The sequence below is a fragment of the Mus caroli genome, unplaced genomic scaffold, assembly GCF_978045245.1.
Source record: "Mus caroli unplaced genomic scaffold, Mus_caroli_1 scaffold_3, whole genome shotgun sequence".
Lineage (NCBI taxonomy): Eukaryota > Metazoa > Chordata > Mammalia > Rodentia > Muridae > Mus > Mus caroli.
The window spans coordinates 98,496,726-98,514,624 of NW_028227258.1; the positions used below are offsets into that span (position 1 = coordinate 98,496,726).

The 17,899-nt window shown below is 41.5% G+C and overlaps 1 protein-coding gene across 6 annotated transcripts in view; it reads left to right on the forward strand.

Moving 5' to 3' along the window:
* Positions 1 to 17,899, forward strand: part of Plch1 (phospholipase C eta 1) — a 209,478-nt gene that overhangs the window by 117,420 nt on the left and 74,159 nt on the right. For all 6 annotated transcript variants that reach the window (XM_085835856.1, XM_085835852.1, XM_085835853.1 and 3 more), the window contains 3 exons: positions 5,032 to 5,178; positions 7,550 to 7,793; positions 15,315 to 15,444. In XM_085835856.1, coding sequence (XP_085691982.1) covers positions 5,032 to 5,178; positions 7,550 to 7,793; positions 15,315 to 15,444 — 521 coding nt within the window. The remainder of the gene's footprint in view (positions 1 to 5,031; positions 5,179 to 7,549; positions 7,794 to 15,314; positions 15,445 to 17,899) is intronic.

Consider the following 17,899-nt stretch of genomic DNA (forward strand, 5'->3'; position numbering starts at 1 on the left):
CAGAAGGAAGGAAGAAGAAGGGAGAGTGTGTTAGCTTTATTTTGCTGTAGTGAGTGCCAGAGACTAACCATATCAAAAGGTGGAGATTATCTTAACTAGGGTTTTAGGGGTTTCAACCCATGCTTGATTGGCCCATTTGTTTTGGGCCTTTGGCAGGACAGGAAGTCATGGCAGGCATGTGCAGCAGGGTAAAACTGCACACATTACAACCCATGGAGTGCCAAGGAAGAGATGGGGACCTACAGACCTCTTCAGGGGCATGTCCTCCGTGACCTGCAAGGGCCCTCCTCTCCTAGGTCCAGCATCCCTCTCTCAACCCAATAATTGCTTGAGAATGGCAGCCAAGGCTTTTAACACATGAACCCTCTCCACCCCTCTTTGTGTGTGTGTGTGTGTGTGTGTGTGTGTAACTTATCTAAAAAATAGCAAATAAGTGGTACTACAAAGACAGTGGAAACTGATTCAGATGCATAGGCAGTCCTCACTGTTACATAACTATGAGGATGGTTCAGTAATTAAATTAAATTAAAATTCTACTTTGGTTTAATGTATTTTCTATCTCCAAAGAGACAGACTTCTGAATTGAATTATGTCTGAGTCTGGCTAATCATCTGCTCAGAAATATCTGCTGATTGTTGCCTGTGAATTAAAAATCTCACTCAGCCACCTTCCCAGCTCCCACAGCCTAGTCTTCCCTACCATGGAGAGGGCCTTATCTATCGCTTGTCTTCTGAGCTACTTACTCTGCCAAAGGTTGGAAAGGCATAACTTTTCCTGATCCTTAGTCTTCATTGATGCTAAGACCACTCTTCTCTGAAGTTCAGTCTGCTCTACTTTTCTATGGCTTGCATAGTGAACTTCTTGTTCAAAGATTTTAAAAATAGCTGATTATGCATTGGCTCAGAGATTGTACCAAAATGTTACAGACTAAGTGGCTTAAACCAAAGATACTCATTTCTTACAGTGCTAGGGCTGCAAAATCCAAGATGAACTGATAAGTTCTTAGGGAGATTTTGTCTGATTTTTCCTTGGAAGATGTGAACAGACATCTGTCCATCCCAGATAGGGCACTGGCACAGAACAACAAAACAGTTTTAACCAACTCTAGTAGTTATTGAGGTTATTTGCAGGAGCAAAGGTGGCTGATTCACTGTAAAGACTACCTAGTATGGCTGAAGACTAGGAAATGCAGTTGTCCCTGGGGCTCCCAGAACAACATTCAATCGCTCTAATGAAGTCTTCCTTCATCGTGATTATTTGCTGTACTTACTACTTGGGGAGAAATCCCTTGTGGGTCTAGTAACTTACCCTAAATTACAAGCCTCTTTATAAGCAAAGAACAGTTTCTACACAGGAAATTAGCTACGCAGCAGGGTTCTTTTCCTGGCTTGCCAGAAGGTCCTTCCTTATCATTGTCTCCTTTCATGGCCAAGAGAAAGGGAAAGGGTAGTGAGGAGGGTGGGGTGAGGGAGGAAGGGAAAGCACTCCTTTTTGGAGAACACAAATTTCATCACTCCTAAGACCTTATCTGCCCAATGGCCTCTTAAAGGCTCCCATGTCAGACACCCTCATGTTGAGGGTGAAGATAAGAAACACCCACACTTCAAGTGAAGGCTCCCATTTATTGCATTTATAATGTTCCAGGCAGTGTTTTCAGTATGACACACATAGATCAGCTCATTTGATCCCCATCATAATTTGAGAGGTAAATGTTAGGATTATACATCATCATATAAAGAAGGAGGCCTAGGGCATAGGAGCATTGTACTGAAGTTACAGGAGTACTAGATGTCAGAAGTGCTGCAATCCATCTTTGGGCAAATGCCATCGATGTTCTTATCCATGGATCTAAATAACACTAACAAATATCTTCCTGAATGTTTCGTAATGTTGAAATTTGAATGGTTGAAGTCAAAGCCTCTTCCTCCTGTGCTACAGATAACTCATGACAGCCCTGTCTCAGGACAGGAGTTGGCTCTGGGAGTCTCTGTGTGTGAACACAATCTGTGACCAGCCTCACTGCTGTCAGGGAACTCCTCACGGGCTCTTCTCAGGCTGTGTTGGTTGGTTTGACTTGATGGCTTTGTCTTGATTCTTTGAAAGGCTCATTTCTCGGTCCCTTTAATTCCTGGTGTGAAGTGGTCAATGTGTGAAATGAATTAAAATGCAGGAGTCCCAGCTGCTGATTCCTGGCTTGCTAGAAACATTCTCCACCATGGATACACCACTCTCTCTACAGCCAAGGCCAAAGGTTGCCCCATAACCTTCCCTTCCACCATCTGGCCCCTTCTTTTCTTTCCACACTGCCATAGTCACCTGAACAAAGTAGGAGAAAGCTTCCAGAACATGAGCCAAAATGTGACTTTTTTAGCTAATACCTGTCTTCAGGTCCTTACTGAAATCCCCAACGCTAAGGCAATTTCATCAAGTCATTAAGCTGGAGCATGCCCACTCTACCAAATTCTAAGCTGATGTCACGTGTTCCAGCAATTTGTAAATATTTCCTTCTACCTGAAATGTCATCATGCAGCCTTCTTTTGGCAGGTTTCATGATTTTTCACAGTGAGGTAGCTTTATGATACATTACCACAGCCAGAAGAACACACACACACATATTGAAAAATACACCACATCACTGAATATAAAGAAGCAAGGTGTTTTGCTGCAACACACTCTTGAACAAATTACCAAAGAAGGCTGCCCTTGAGAGACAGCAGCATTGGCTTCTGCTGATCCTCTTCATAAAAGAACATTAGATTTCAGGGCTGTTAGATTAGTACAATTAGGTAACCTGCTAAATAAGTGAATTATTTTACCAGGACAGATTTCGTTGCAGTTTCTAGTTCTAACACAGGTGGGTGCAGAAATGCTATTAGAACTTTTAATAGGTTTTGAGTTTTGAGTGACTTGAATTTTTAATATTTCTATAAAATAATTAACTTAGATGTGTGTGTTATCTCCAGATGCCAGATATGATAGTAGTGTTGCACCTTGGGTGTCTGTTGAGAGTGGGTCCTGAACGGAACTGGCTCCTTACAGAAAAGAGTACTATTCTGCTTAAGGGTTAAAATATAAATCCAGGTCACACAATGAGTACAATACCCAGTTACATTCTAGAAATAAAAATTGCTTTGTCAAATTAAATAAAACAAAACTCAACAGTCTTTTAACTTTAATTGCTGCAATGGATGACACTTGATGGCAGGTACACTTACCTGACTTCTATGAACCCCATCCACAAGGATTGCGTTTTGCTTTATGGCTTGCACTTTCATAAGTTTCAGTGGGGTTTTTTTCCTTTTCTTTCTCCTCTTCTCCCCACTCCCTCTCTTTGGGGATCAGATTTAGGGTCCTGTGTATCCTATATTACTGAGATATATTTCTATGTCCAGCTTTCCTAAGCAATATTTTTATTAATTCATCTCCCACCATCAAATACCCCAACTATAATTTTATGTCATTCTTTCTTGATCCTCAAGGCTAAGGTGGCTGTGTTAAAGTTACCTTGAATGGGTATCCTGCACATGCAGCCTAACCCACTGAATCAGATCATTTTTCCCAGTAAAGACTCCACTCTCCACCCCGAAGAGAGGAGTCCAGGTTTGACATGTTGCAATTTGCCTGAAGTTCTTTTTTTTTTTTTTTTTTATCATTTAAAACAATCTGCTTCTCACAGCATCTGTTTGACAAGACAAGCACTCAGCTAGATATGTCAAGTCCTCTGTTTCTGGCTGATAAAATGAAAAGGAATATTTTGAAGAATATTAAAAAACTTGCAGAATTCAGGAGATGATGTAGTTCTTTGTCATTTTTAGCACAAGAAATGTGACAGCTGTGACCTCTTGGAGAGACCAATCAGAGCTTGGTTGTCAAAATGACCCAAGGCAATTTACTCAACCATCCACTTGAGGTTTGAGTTCCTTCAGAGAAAGTCCATTTGCTCTAAGCTTAACTTAGATGCTGATTCCTTGATGGGGTGATGGACAGACTACCAAAGATGCACAAAATCTGTGAGGAATGTTTCTAAAGAAAAAGATGGACAGCTTTACTGAATCCGGGAAAACGGGTCGACGGACAGATGTCTACTTCCAGGAAAATTGATCTCAAGATACACTAGGTATAAATGAGAGCTTGAAGGTAGATAGTAAATGGTTAAAGTATCACCTAAATTAACTTTTCAAGTTATTCCTCTGGATGGAAAAATCTCAGCAGCTCCCATGCAGCAACAATTGTGAAAAACGTGTTTGTTGATCACATGAAACAAGTATTCAACTTACCAAACACATTAAAAAAAATAACACGAATGCACATGGAATCATCATCCAACTTCAACAACTGGCCTTGTGTAATCGTGTTTCTTTTGGTTTCATTTTTACAGCATTTTAATGGATGGCTATATAGCCAGTTGTATAAAAACTCACATGATTTTATGTTTGAAAACAATCTTTAGAAATCTGTCAATCCAGTAGTAGTCTTATATAAACAGACAGACAGACAACCAACAAAAGATAGATTTCTGCAAGAGCCGTAAGTTATTTATATGGAAATAGAATTTATTTTGGAAAGAGCCAAGGTTTTATCTCAGTGATGAAATGTTCACTTAATGTACACGATGCCCTTGCCCTGAAAATGCTGGCAACAACCATAATTATCATCCAAGCCTACTGTGATGGCTCATCTGTGTAATCTTAGCACTCAGGAGACTGAAGCAAGAGGCTTGCTGTAAGTTTAAGGTCACAGTGAGCTACACAAGGAGTTCCAGGACAACCTAGGCTAGAGTGAGAGACTTGTGTGCCCCCAAACACCAAAAAATTTACTTTTATTATAAAGATGTTTACTGGCATAAGTTTGACAAATCTATTCCTTAATAAGTCTTTTTTATTCAGGTTACTTACCTCTGCCAAATGTGCCGTCTGATCCTTGGGGTCTTGGAATGAATCAGTAGTTCTTTTGAGTATAAGCTCTGCATGCTAGCATGCCCTTACTCGCCATGTGTGCAGTTACAGCTCAATGTGCTCTGATCTCTTGCAGTTGAAAGATGCATGAGTGTAATGCAGTCCGGGACACAGATGATCAAACTGAAGCGTGGCACCAAAGGGCTCGTTCGCCTCTTTTACCTGGATGAGCACCGGACCCGCCTCCGATGGCGACCCTCTCGGAAGAGTGAGAAGGCAAAAAGTAAAATCAACCTTTGAATTCTTTGCTTTGATTGACGAAATAGTTTTGCATGGAAATACATAGGAAGTGCTGAGCAGGCTTCGCGGAAGCTTCATAGATGCGGAACTGTCATACTTTTGCAAGTTTTGGAGTCAGCTGATTATGAAACAATAAATGGCAATGAGTCTTTGGGGAAAGGAAATCCACGAAGGCTTTTTTGCCCATGAACGCTAAAATGCTAATATTTCCGCTGTGTTGGAGATACATCGCGTTTTATTTTTAATTGGGATATCAGGTTTCACAGCTTGAGACTTTTTCCTGTAAAATGTAGAGGATATTATAAATCCAAATGGACGTAAAAGCTATTGCTGTTCTCTGAGCAATCAACAGATTCATTAATTGACAACAATCTTTAAGTGGTTGAAGTTTCTTTCTCCCATCTGTACTACCTGTATTACTGGGATTATTCTGGAGAAGTAGAGCTAGTAGCTGGAGAGCTACTTGGCTAGACGTAGGCAAATGAGATTCATTAGGGGAAGTGACTCCCATGTTTATAGAGCTTAGGCAATGTCATGGTGTATGTGCAGAACGACAGACATCAGTGTCATGGTACAGCCTGCAGCCATGGGAGAACACCACGTGACCTCAGTTCTAGGCTAAAGGCCTGAGCTCCCTCAATTCTTTACATTCAAATCTCATAGTTCAAGGGCTCAGGACCACAGAGTTTTGATATCCTTGGGCAGAAGGAGATGAGTATACAAGCTCCAGGAGGGAGAAAATTGACCTTTCTGACTTTTTGTTCTGTCTGAGCTGTTCCTGATTGGATGATACCCATTCCCATTGGGTGACTGTGACTCTTACTTATTCTGGCCATTTGTTCAAATACCAATTTCTGTCGTACTCTTTGAGACATACTATCAGCAATGGTGTTGTGGCTTGTATCTGGGTATCTCTTAATCAAGCATGCTGGCACACATGGATTTATCACCAAGTTCATGTTGAATCCCCTATAATAGCTCTCAGCTCATTCCTTCCTGTTTCGTGTTAATGACATTGGTTGGGAATTTCTCTGCTTTTCTGGTAGCCTGTCACAGAGCCTTCTAACCCACCTTCATTTTTACTAGGCTCTTCTGTCTTCATCAGAAACAGAAAACTTTATTTAAAGTATAATCTTACATTATAAATAAGTATATTATCCTCTTTAACAAGAAAACTCAAGACTAAACATGGGACAGTTTGTTTCTGATTGTGTTCCCTGCATTGCTTTCAGCTCTGTCCCTGGTGCTGACATTGCAATCCATAGAAACATAAGCTCAGCTGCTCTGAGCCTCACAATAACAATGTAGAAGTAGATATGGACCCATCTTCCTTCCCCTCCTTTCTCCTCCTCCTCCTTCTCCTCCTCCTCCTCCTTCTCCTTTTCCTCTTCCTCCTTCTCCTCTTCCCCCTCCTCCTCCTCCTCCTCTTCCTCTTCTTCCTCCTCTTCTTTCTCCTCCTCCCAATATCTTAGATCTGCCAGGACTTTTCCTGGGACTGAACATCAGCTGATTTCCCAGTGAGTCATGCAGAGAGTGACTTGATACCAAAGTACAACTGGGACCCGGACCTTGAGGCAGAATGAGGAGTAGGGTAGAGGGCAGTTAGTAGCATATGGAACATTTTGGATTCTTTCTTTAAAATATACATGCAAAGTGGATAATAAATAGTACTTCTCTGGTGTAATCCTTAAGTGTCTTTCTTCCAGGCTTCCTGAATAGCGTGATTCTCTGCCTGTTATACCAGGCTCTCTGAGACCTAGCGTTTATCTATCTCCTCAGCTTCATCTCCCACACTTCTGTCTCCTGAGCATTTTTGGCCAACATCCTTGCAGTGGGCCCAGTGTTTCTGTCTATCCCACCCCTTCCTCCTGGGAGCCATTCTGTTCCTTCCCTCTTTTCTAAGCCGAGCTGTCCCAATATTTCCCCTGTGAGTCACATTAATCTACTTCCTATTTATTTTCTAACCATCTTAAACATTTTGCAAAACAACATTCAATTCTAAGTTTTGTGCATAATTCCCTGCATGAATATGTAAATGAATTTATAATATTTATTAGCTACTTTCCAGTCTTCTTGCCCTGAGAGGCACTTCTGTTTCTTTTCTATAAATCCCAGCATGCTTATAAAAATGATTGCCCTGGGAAGACATGATCACGAATGCCCCAAAAGGTAAATTATTGGGAAATTTCTTTTGAGGCCAGTTTTGCACATTGGGTCTTAAAAAGCACTACCTTCAGGCAATGATTTATTTCTTCTTTAAAATGTTTCAAATAATTCTACATTTCATGTTTCTTAATTCTTACCAATAAATGTCTTTACCTGCCATATAACTGTATATTTCACTTCCCTTACAGTACTTATTGACTCCATCTACAAAGTCACCGAGGGCAGGCAGTCTGAAATATTCCACAGACAGGCTGAGGGGAACTTTGACCCCAGCTGCTGCTTCACCATCTACCATGGCAACCACATGGAGTCCCTGGACCTCATTACCTCCAACCCAGAGGAGGCGCGCACCTGGATCACGGGCCTCAAGTATCTGATGGCTGGCATCAGTGATGAAGACTCCCTTGCCAAGAGGCAGAGAACCCATGACCAATATCCTTTTTAGAACTTCATGCTTGAGTTGCTTGTGCGTGCCCAAGTGTGTGTGTGTGTGTGTGTATGTGTGTGCTTATGCATGTGTGTATGTCCACAAAGTGATAATTGAAAAGCACTTTGCTTTTCCTCATAATTGTGAGGTCTGAAGCATGTCTCCTTTCTGTCTGATTTTCTGTCTCTTGAATTGTCCTCTATCCTTTTGCTGTCATTCTGAGGGCATGCAAAAATAAAACCGTGGAGACATAAATATGTGTGAAGTCAGGAGCAGAATTTTGAAGAAATTGAATGTAGCTCTCTAGTCAGAGAAGTCCCTATATGATATGGTTGCATTTTTATAGTGGAACACTAATTTGGATGTATAGAAATCCTGACATGACATAAATTTGGTTAATTTAACAAATGCTTTTTGTGTTCTAATTGTGTCATTGACATCAAGCACCTCTCAGCTTTTTTCTCCTTTTGAACTTACAGCATGGTCACCAAATAGTTAACACTACGGAGGATTTTCTTCTTAGTAGACTTATTACCCTCTATATAGTGATTGAGGAATGAGAGTCTTTATGTGATCCACCCCCTACTTTCTTTTTAAATGTAAACACTATATTTTGTATATTTACTGTTTGAAAATTTCACACATAAGTATGTGTTTTGATTAAATCTTTCCTTCTATCTACTCCTATTTTGTCCCCCAAACACCATGAATACTTTTTTAAATCCATTGAGCCCATTTGGTGATGCTACTAAGTACTCTGGCGTAGGGCTGTCCACTGGTACATGAGCAACTTCTCAGGATCACATCTGAAGAACTCGACTCTCTTTCCTCCCATAGGAATCAATGCCAATATCTCTTCAGTTCAGGGTAGGACTTTGTGGGTCCTTCTCACTTGTGCTTGCATTTTGTCTGGCTTTATCTTGTACAGGACTTGTGCACTGAGTCACAGCCATTGTGAATTTATGTGTGCAATGGCCCTGTCACGTCTGGAAAATACTGTTTCACCATCTTTCCACTTTCCGTTCTGAAACCAGAGTGGAGCATTTCTGCTGGGTAGAGTGGATAATGTTCTGTGCTTTTTCTGACCTCAGTTGCCCTGCCTGTAAAGTGAGAGTATTTGGCTTGTTCATGTCTGTTTTCCTTCTCCATGCCTTCAATGGTCTTAAAATATGTGTGTCTATGTCTTTGTCAGAGATAATATCAGATTCTGGGGTCATTGTCCTCGCCATCACTACTACCAACACATCACCACCCACCATCACTACCACCACCATCATCACATCCATCACCATCACCACCACCCACCACCATCACCACCACCACAACTACCATTACCACCACCACCACTACCACCCACTACTACCACCACCACCATCACCACCATCATCACATCCATCACCATTACCCCCACTCAAACCACCACCACACCACCACCACCATACCACTACTACCACCACCACCACCAATAATAACAACCATCACCACCTACCACAAACCATTATAATCTTCATTATATGCAGAAGTGAGGAAAATTCATACTCATTAATTATATAGATCGACACACAGGCTATTGTTGAAATAAAGGGAACAATCAGCCCAGGAAGAGATTTCAACAGTATGAAGGCAAAGCTGGTGAGCCACAGGTTTTCATGTCTATGCACAGCAAGCAGACGAGTGCAAGTGGGATTCTTGAATGAGTTAAAACATCTCTGCCTTGATCTGTTGCTTTGACATTTGGTGAATCAAGAAACTAGAAAAACGCAAGTGAGCAACATTTCTGAACAGTGGGAACACTTTCTGGTACAGACATCAAAGGCTGTGTTGATGGCACTCTTGGTAAACATGTGCTTTCTCACATCTAAGATGGGCAGTTCCAGGATTGGGTTAATTCAGTGGTTCAGTGATGGCATCAGTGTCTCAGCACCACATCCCTAATCTATAGGCTTGGTCCCTCAGCTGGCTGGCAACCTCTCGGTCAAAGGAGGTATAGCATCTTCAGATGGCAGTGCCACAGTCCTGCCCAAGGGAACAGTGTTTTATCTTACAAATGAAAGAGGCCAAAAGGGAAAAAACCTGTGTAGAACCCTCTCCAGAGATAACTCTTGTCATTGGGCAGAATTCCTATTGTAGATCCATTCCTGCTTGAAGACTGCCATGATGCTATGGTAACATGAGGTGTATATTTTGATATTTGTCAAATTAGAAACTAAATCAGAGCACTAACAAAAAGTCAATTTGTTTAAAGTCATAGTAATTTCTACTACATTTAACGTCATGTAGAATGACTATATTTTTCAAAGCAAAGCAGCAAAAACTCGAAGGATCCTGCTGCTTCATTACCTTACACGTCTTTACAGTGTCAGATATAAGAGAGCACATGAGTTTCCATGTCCATTTTGTACTTAGCTTAATAAACGGAAGAAAACCCAGCCTCACACAGATAGGATGGGAGACTTGGAAGCTTTCATCAGAGACACTCAGCAATGGACCCTGAGGATGGCTGGATTAAGTCAACAGTCACTTCTCTTCTCATCACTAGACCACATGATTCCTGGATACATTAATATGTCAAAGTTCTATATGAAACAAGGAAGAGCAAGAGTCACAAGGGAAACAATTCCAGAAACCACGGTTTGCCCTCTGATAATTAGGACCCCCTTGAGTATTTCAGAACCTTTACCCTGTAGGTCAGGGTTGTAATCCTTGACGTAGACAGGTAAGAGGTGGGCACAGATGGCAGGATCCTCTCTTTGCACTATTTGTCTGTGTGTTTTTGTTGTTGTTGTTGTTGCTTTGTTTTGTTTTGTTTTCTGTTTTCTTTCAACTTGATGCATTTATGCTTTCTGTTGCTTGAAAGTATTCATATTTGAATTAGTCAGCAGGGTGCCTAAGACATTTCATATTCTGGCAGCAGGTCATCTGGGAAGGAAGCACACCTCAACTGCTCAGGAAAGCAATTTTATAACACTTAGAGACAGTTGGTGTTTGTGTCAGCACGGCAAGGAAGAGTAAAGGAATGAATAGACAGCAAGAAAAACAGTGAAAAGTGGGTGGAGCAGGACAGCATCTTTCAGAATTGACAACGTTTTATGCCGTACAACAGTATATTGGCATTACAATTTTGAAAAAATTTGTGTGTGTGGGAGGTGCACACATCACTCTGCATGTTCATACTAAGGTGAACACACATACACGGTCAGAAGACTACATGAAGGACTTACTTCTTTCCTGCCACGTGGGTGCCAGGGATTGGCGTGAGGTCATCAAGGGTGGACAGCAAGGACCTTGCTCCACTGATTCATATCTCCAGCTCCAGGTTGACATTCTTGATTGGACATATGTTTAATTAATCAAGGAGAAAGAATGTAGGCTGTTCATGATTAGGCTTCACCTAGGACTTAAACGCTCATGAATAAATAACTATAATGAATCTTTAACTGGCTAAAGGAGAAAATCCATCCACCTAAGGTGGGAACTGAGTTATTTTTGCAGCATGGTGGGCCAGGTATTGTGAAGATCTGGGTGGCTTCCACCCTTTCATATCACAGTCTATGTGTATAGGGTGACAGTGCTGCTAATGCTGGAGCCTGCTCACTGGAGGGTACGGAGAGCATCACTGGAGAATATAGAGAGTAAACGAATTGATGTACTCACACTGTGAGCACTTCCCTAATAGGCTGTTTGCTGCTGCAGTGCTGAAGACTGGAAGCTTTCTTCCTGCTTCCTCTGGGTAGATGAACTCTGAAGTCTCAGCATCCTACCCCATGCAGAGATAATGGTGCTGGTGTATAACCTCAGCATTTACTCCATCAGCCTATTCCCTGTTTCTTTCTCCACTCACCCTGTGAAGGAAGTTGTCACCTGAAGGTGATCGCTTACATGTGCTGTAAGAATGCAGAGGAAGTGCAGCTCACCTCCTGAGTTTGTCTAGGACCATGAGCTAAGAATGAGTTGATGTGATTGAAAACGTTAAAGGAATGATGGCATTTTTTTTTTACTTAAAATTTGAGCTTCATTGTGCACAAGCAGAGCGTTACTGGAACAGAGCTGTGTGCATTCCTGCGGGACTTGTTCTTCAGGCTGCTGCCCCATGAGTGGAGAAGCTGTGCCTGAGATGAGTTGTCTGCAAAGAGCAAAAGGTTGAGTGTCAGCCATTTCACAGAAAGTCTGCCTGCTGAAACCGTGATATGAAAGAATATGATGTGATTTCATTCTCCTCTGGTTCTGTTATAGAAAACACCAACGGTAGCATCTATTTCCTTTTCCTTCTGATTTTTCCCTTGTAGAATGACTTGTTCTTCGTAATATTGTGTGTGGTAATGAATCATCAGTTCCGGGGGGGTTTCTGAGCACTGATATCTTGGTTATAAAGCACAGCTTTATACAGGAACCTTTCAGCTGCTTTTCTATGCGCACTCTTACTGGAAAGAATGAGTTTTTCTTTCGTAGAATGTCGAAGTTATGAGTGAGCTCATGGTTATCTGGTTGTGTTTCCTGATGCTGGAGAGGAAGAAACAGGGGCACTGAGGGTGACACTGATGACCCAAGGTAACGGGGCTGTGTCATCAGTAGAATCAGGACCAGTGCTTCTTTCTTTCTTTCTTTCTTTCTTTCTTTCTTTCTTTCTTTCTTTCTTTCTTTCTTTCTTTCTTTCTTTCTTTCTTCCTTCCTTCCTTCCTTCCTTCCTTCCTTCCTTCCTTCCTTCCTTCCTTCCTTTCTTTCTTTCTTTCTTTCTTTCTTTCTTTCTTTCTTAGATATTTTCTTCATTTACATTTTAAATGCTATCCCCGTATCTAGTTTCCTCTGAAAGTCCCCTATACTGCTCCCGCCCTGCTCCCCAACTCATCCTCTCCCACTTACTGGCCCTGGCATTCCCCTATACTGGGGTATATACTGTTTGTAAGACCAAGGACCTCTCCTCCCATTGATGGCCTATTAGACCATCCTCTAGTACACATGCAGCTAGAGCTCAGGGGGCAGTGGTTAGTTCATATTGTTATTCCTCCTATAGGGTTACAGACCCCTTCAGCTCCTTGGGTACTTTCTCTGGCTTCTTCATTGGGGGCTCTGTGTTCCATCCAATAGATGACTGCGAGCATCCACTTCTGTATTTGCCAGGCACTGGCATAGCCTCAGAAGAGATAGCTATATCAGGCGTTTATTTCTTGTTCTGACTCCATTCTGTTTGTGCTTTGTCAATCCCTGTCCTCTAAAGCAGTTGTCAAGGCCAGCTATGAATAGGTCTGAAGCCTTGAAGCTCAGCCTCCAGCCCAATAAGCTTGTATCTTCAGGAAGTGCTCGTGCTGAGGATTGTCTATCCTTTGTCTCGTCCTAAGAGTTTGGTAGTTCACTGTAGAAAACAAAAAGATAGAAATACTGCTATTGTTGGATTCATTTACTCACTCCTTTGTTATGTGGCTGAGTGTGCTGTGGTCAGAAGAGTGCCAAATTGAAAAGGATGGAGCTCCAGGGGAAGATGGGTGTGTTGTGTGTTCAGAAAACAGGAAAAAATAAACTTTACTAGCAACTGGTCATCCTTTGAATTCTTTGTATATTTTTCATCTAGCTCTGGTCTCCCTTTAGCCTCTAGGTAAAACATGCAGTGAGCTGCTGATTGAGCTTTCTCAGAAACAGTGGAAAGAGCTTGGCTTTTGTGTTGATTTTGCTGTAAAGTATCTCTGGAAGAATATAGATTTTCCTTTTCTGTTTGTTGTTACTTTGTACATTTGCAGTGACTAGCTAGCCTGTATACATTGTGTAACTTAATGGATTCCTTGTGTTCATTCATTTGTTCATTTCTTCATTCATTCATTCACATATGATTTTTATTTTTTAAGGCATTAATCTTCCCCAGCCATAATTTAATTCACATAGAAAATGCAAGTGTGTTTTTTTTTTAATCACTGGAAAGTTGTTTGGTAGTTTGAGCTAAGGAGAAAAACCTCTTTTAGGACTGCTGCCTGCTTGCTAAGATATTATCCACTGGCCTTCTGCTGTGAGTCACTTCTGTTCTCCACTTACTGTTTTCCTTTTAAATTGTAAATTCTATTTATTTGTGTGGGTGTGTGTGTGTGTGGGGGGGGTGTTTTCCGGCATGTGTGTCTGTGCATATTACCTATGGAGGCTAGAAGAGGGCATTGGAGCCCCAAGAGCTGGTCTTAGGATGGTTGTGAGCCTCCATGTAGATACTGGGAATTGAACTCAGGTTGGTTGGGAAAGCAGCCAGTGTTCTTAACTGCTCAACATTCTCTCCAGCCTTGCCATTTCTTGATTTTTAAACCCATGCTTTTCTCTGACTTTGATTCTCTTCAGTTTCTCTCTCTCTCTCTCTCTCTCTCTCTCTTTCTTTCTTTCTTTCTTTCTCTTTCATCACTTTTATTCCTTTTCTTTCCAATACTCTTTATGCATTGAAGCTCAATTTTATATTCTATGTATACATGTCCTTAAAAATATGTTATATTAGAATGCTCTCTGTTAACTGGGATTTTTTCAGTATATCCACTTAATTTTCTCATTTAAGTCTCCACACACATAGTATGAATCCTTTGTATATAAACTCAACTTTGTATTGTCACCTCTGAGTCCCACATCTGAGCTTAGTGACTATGATTAGAAGTGTGTAATTGTTGGTGGAGCACTGTCACATCTACTGCTAACAAAGGAGTGCAGGCTAGAAATAGTTCTCATTTGCAGGCAACAGAGATGCTAGATCAGGTTGTAAGAGTGTGGAGTTGAGACTTCATTCTCTTATCTATTCTGACTGAAAGCTTTCTCTTTTTCCTAGCAATAGTGATGTTCAATGACATGGTCTAGGATTTTTTGTTTTTTGTTTTTGTTTTTGTTTTTGTTTTTTAAGAAAAGACAGTGATATTCTGATGATAAAAACAAAAACATGCTATGGGAGAGAGCATAGGGGAAGGCAGAGCCTAGACTTGTTGAATTTGAAATTCTATTACAGTGAGACCTTTGAGTCAAGAAGTAGAGCATTAAGACTAGGCTGCTCCTGCTCGAGCTGTCTCTAACACACACACACACACACACACACACACACACACACACATACACACGGCAAAGGTGTGCAAGACCTCTAACCCTTTGTGTAGGAACATTTGGGTTAGCCTGGCTGCATCGTGGAGCTGAGGTCAGGACATGAGAAAAAGGATGGAATGAAGTCACGTAGAAATACTTGTGATGTTACGGGCGGCAAGGGTGCTGTCCTCAACAGAGCTGGTGAAACACTGGTGGTTTTAACACTTAATTTGGATTAGGTCGACTAGAGTGTTTGAATTAAACCTTTCAGCAGTCTAGTAAAACTCTTATTTTGTGACCCATGCACCACCCACACGTACACATACCCCCATCTCCTCTCTCCTGTTGTCACCACCAGGCTTTCTTCACAGCCTGTGCACTGCAGGGTCTCCTCAAAAGCATGCCTTCTGTTTCCACATCGCTAGCAGTGTCCGTGTGACATTCAACGAGTGAGTAGTTCTGATTCTGAGGAAAACTTTTCTTTGACCTTTCTGCACATGGGTGAAGCAGACCTTTGAGGAGGCTGATAAGAACGGTGATGGCTTATTGAATATTGAAGAGATTCACCAGCTGATGCATAAACTAAATGTCAATCTGCCCCGCAGAAAAGTCAGGCAAATGTTTCAGGTACGTGTTCACAATTGTCTTGGCCTTCTGTTAACCACGGCAATTACTGATGTACTTAGGCACATTAAAATCTACTATTTTGTTGGGAGCTGGTATTACCTGCTCTGTACTGTTTTATTTTTCTTTGATAAAGAGAGGCATTATGTCTCATCAAGGGAAAATTCTTCATAAACTTAAGTACCCGGTGTCATCCCCTCGAATCCTATGCTGCTGCAGTTTTTGAGAGCAATGAATTATCATTCCTGACACTTGAACAGTGGTGTGAACTTGATCAAGTCCTTTTGAGAGGACGGAAGTGTTTTATTCTCCTACCACAGAGGCTGTTTAGAATAAAAACCTAGTAACATGAGAAAAACAGTGCCGTCAGAAGCCCCAAGAGCTCTCTTTTGCTTCAGAAGAATTTAAGATTGAAAGCCCACGAGGCCCGGAAGTGCTGCTGTCAGAGTTCAGCCCTCTGTTGGTGTGTGAGATCTGTTGGTGTGAGTGCTCCTTCTTCTCACTCCCTGAGGAAGGTGCTGGGCGGGAATGTCCTCTGCAGCTTCCAGCTGGGTTGTACTTGGAAGTGAGCCTTGCTGGGCAAAGGCCAGATTACACTCTTAGTAATGACCAAGAGATAAATCACAAAATGGCATTTATTTGGAGATAGATCATGATATGCATGATCCATGTTTTACAAAGACTTTTCATTCTATGTGATTAGGTCAATAATTTAGACGCATAGTAAGCATAAAAAGGAAAAATGTTTTATGTTTGGGGCTTTTTCCCCCCTATCCACATGCTGTTCTGCTTTTTTAACGGCAAAGACATAACAAGGACCGTGTGTTCCAATATTGATGGGAAGACAGAGGCTGGATCCCTTCTGTGACTGCTTAAGGGGGTCCTGCTTAGGAGATGCTCCTGTTAGAGATGGTGTGTATTGGGGTATTTGGTTCCATAGAATGAGAAAAAAGGAGAAAAGAAATAAGAGAAATTAAGGGAAAACCAGAAAATGTTTATGTCCTATGACTTATGGGCTTAGAGTAAATTCTTTAGCCAAGCTTATTTAATAGTTACAGTTTAAAATTAACATCTATTAATACAGGTTTCATTATGGCATTTTCATACATACTTTGATTGGTTGATCTTCCCCTCTCTTACCCCAACCCACACTTACAACCTTGTGCCCCTAACTAACTTCTTTTCTACTTTCATATCATTCTGTACATGCTGAGACAGGGTCATACTATGTGGCCCAGGCTGGTTCAGAATCTGCAGAGCTCCTTCTGCCTCAGTCCCCTGTTGTCAGAGAGTAAAGCCACTGTATATGTGGCTTACATTTTAAAATGTGTGAAGCCAGAAGTGGCGGGACAAGTATGTCACTATATGTGAAATAAGTCCACATGGGTCCTGAGTCTAGCAAGTCTCTGCAAAGAAAAGCTCATAGTGAGAATGAGAGCTTCGGATGTTGCCAGGCAGATTAATGATGCTCATGGGAAATTCCTGAACCTAGAAGTATTAAGACTTTATTTTTCAGGATGTGGAATATTTTAACACATAGAAGTGGAAATCTTAAAGATATCTGTTAAATCTTTAATCACCAGGGAAATGCAAATCAAAACAACCCTGAGATTCTACTTCACACCAGTCAGAATGGCTAAGATCAAAAATTCAGGTGATTACAGATGTTGGCAAGGATGTGGAGAAACAGGAACACTTCTCCATTGTTGGTGGGATTGCAAGCTGGTACAACCACTCTGGAAATCAGTCTGGCGGTTCCTCAGAAGTTGAACATAGCACTAATGGGGGATCCAGCAATACCTCTCCTGGGCATATACCCAGAAGATGTTCCAACTGGTAATAAGGTCACATGTTCCACTATGTTCATAGCAGCCTTATTTATAATAGCCAGAAGCTGGAAGAAACCCAGTTGTCCCTCAACAGAGGAATGGATACAGAAAATGTAGTACATTTACACAATGGAGTACTACTCAGCTATTAGGCAAATGGATGGGTCTCGAGGCTATCATCCTGAGTGAGGTAACCCAATCACAAAAGAACTCACATGATATCCATTTGCTGATAAGTGGATATTAGCCCAGAAACTCAGAATACCCAAGATACAATTTGCAAAACACATGAAAATCAAGAAGAAGGAAGACCAAAGTGTGATTACTTCATTCCTCTTTAGAATGGGGAACAAAATACCCATGAAAGGAGTTACAGCGACAAAGTTTGGATCTGAGATGGAAAGAAGGATCATCCAGAGACAGTCCCACCCAGGGATCCATCCCATAATTAGCCACCAAACGCAGACACTATTGCTTATGCCAGCAAGGTTCTGCTGACATGACTCTGATATAGATGTCTCTTATGAGGCTATGCCAGTGCCTGGCAAACACAGAAGTGGATGCTCACAGTCATCTATTGGATGGAACACAGTGCCCCCAATGGAGGAGCTAGAGAAAGTACCCAAGGA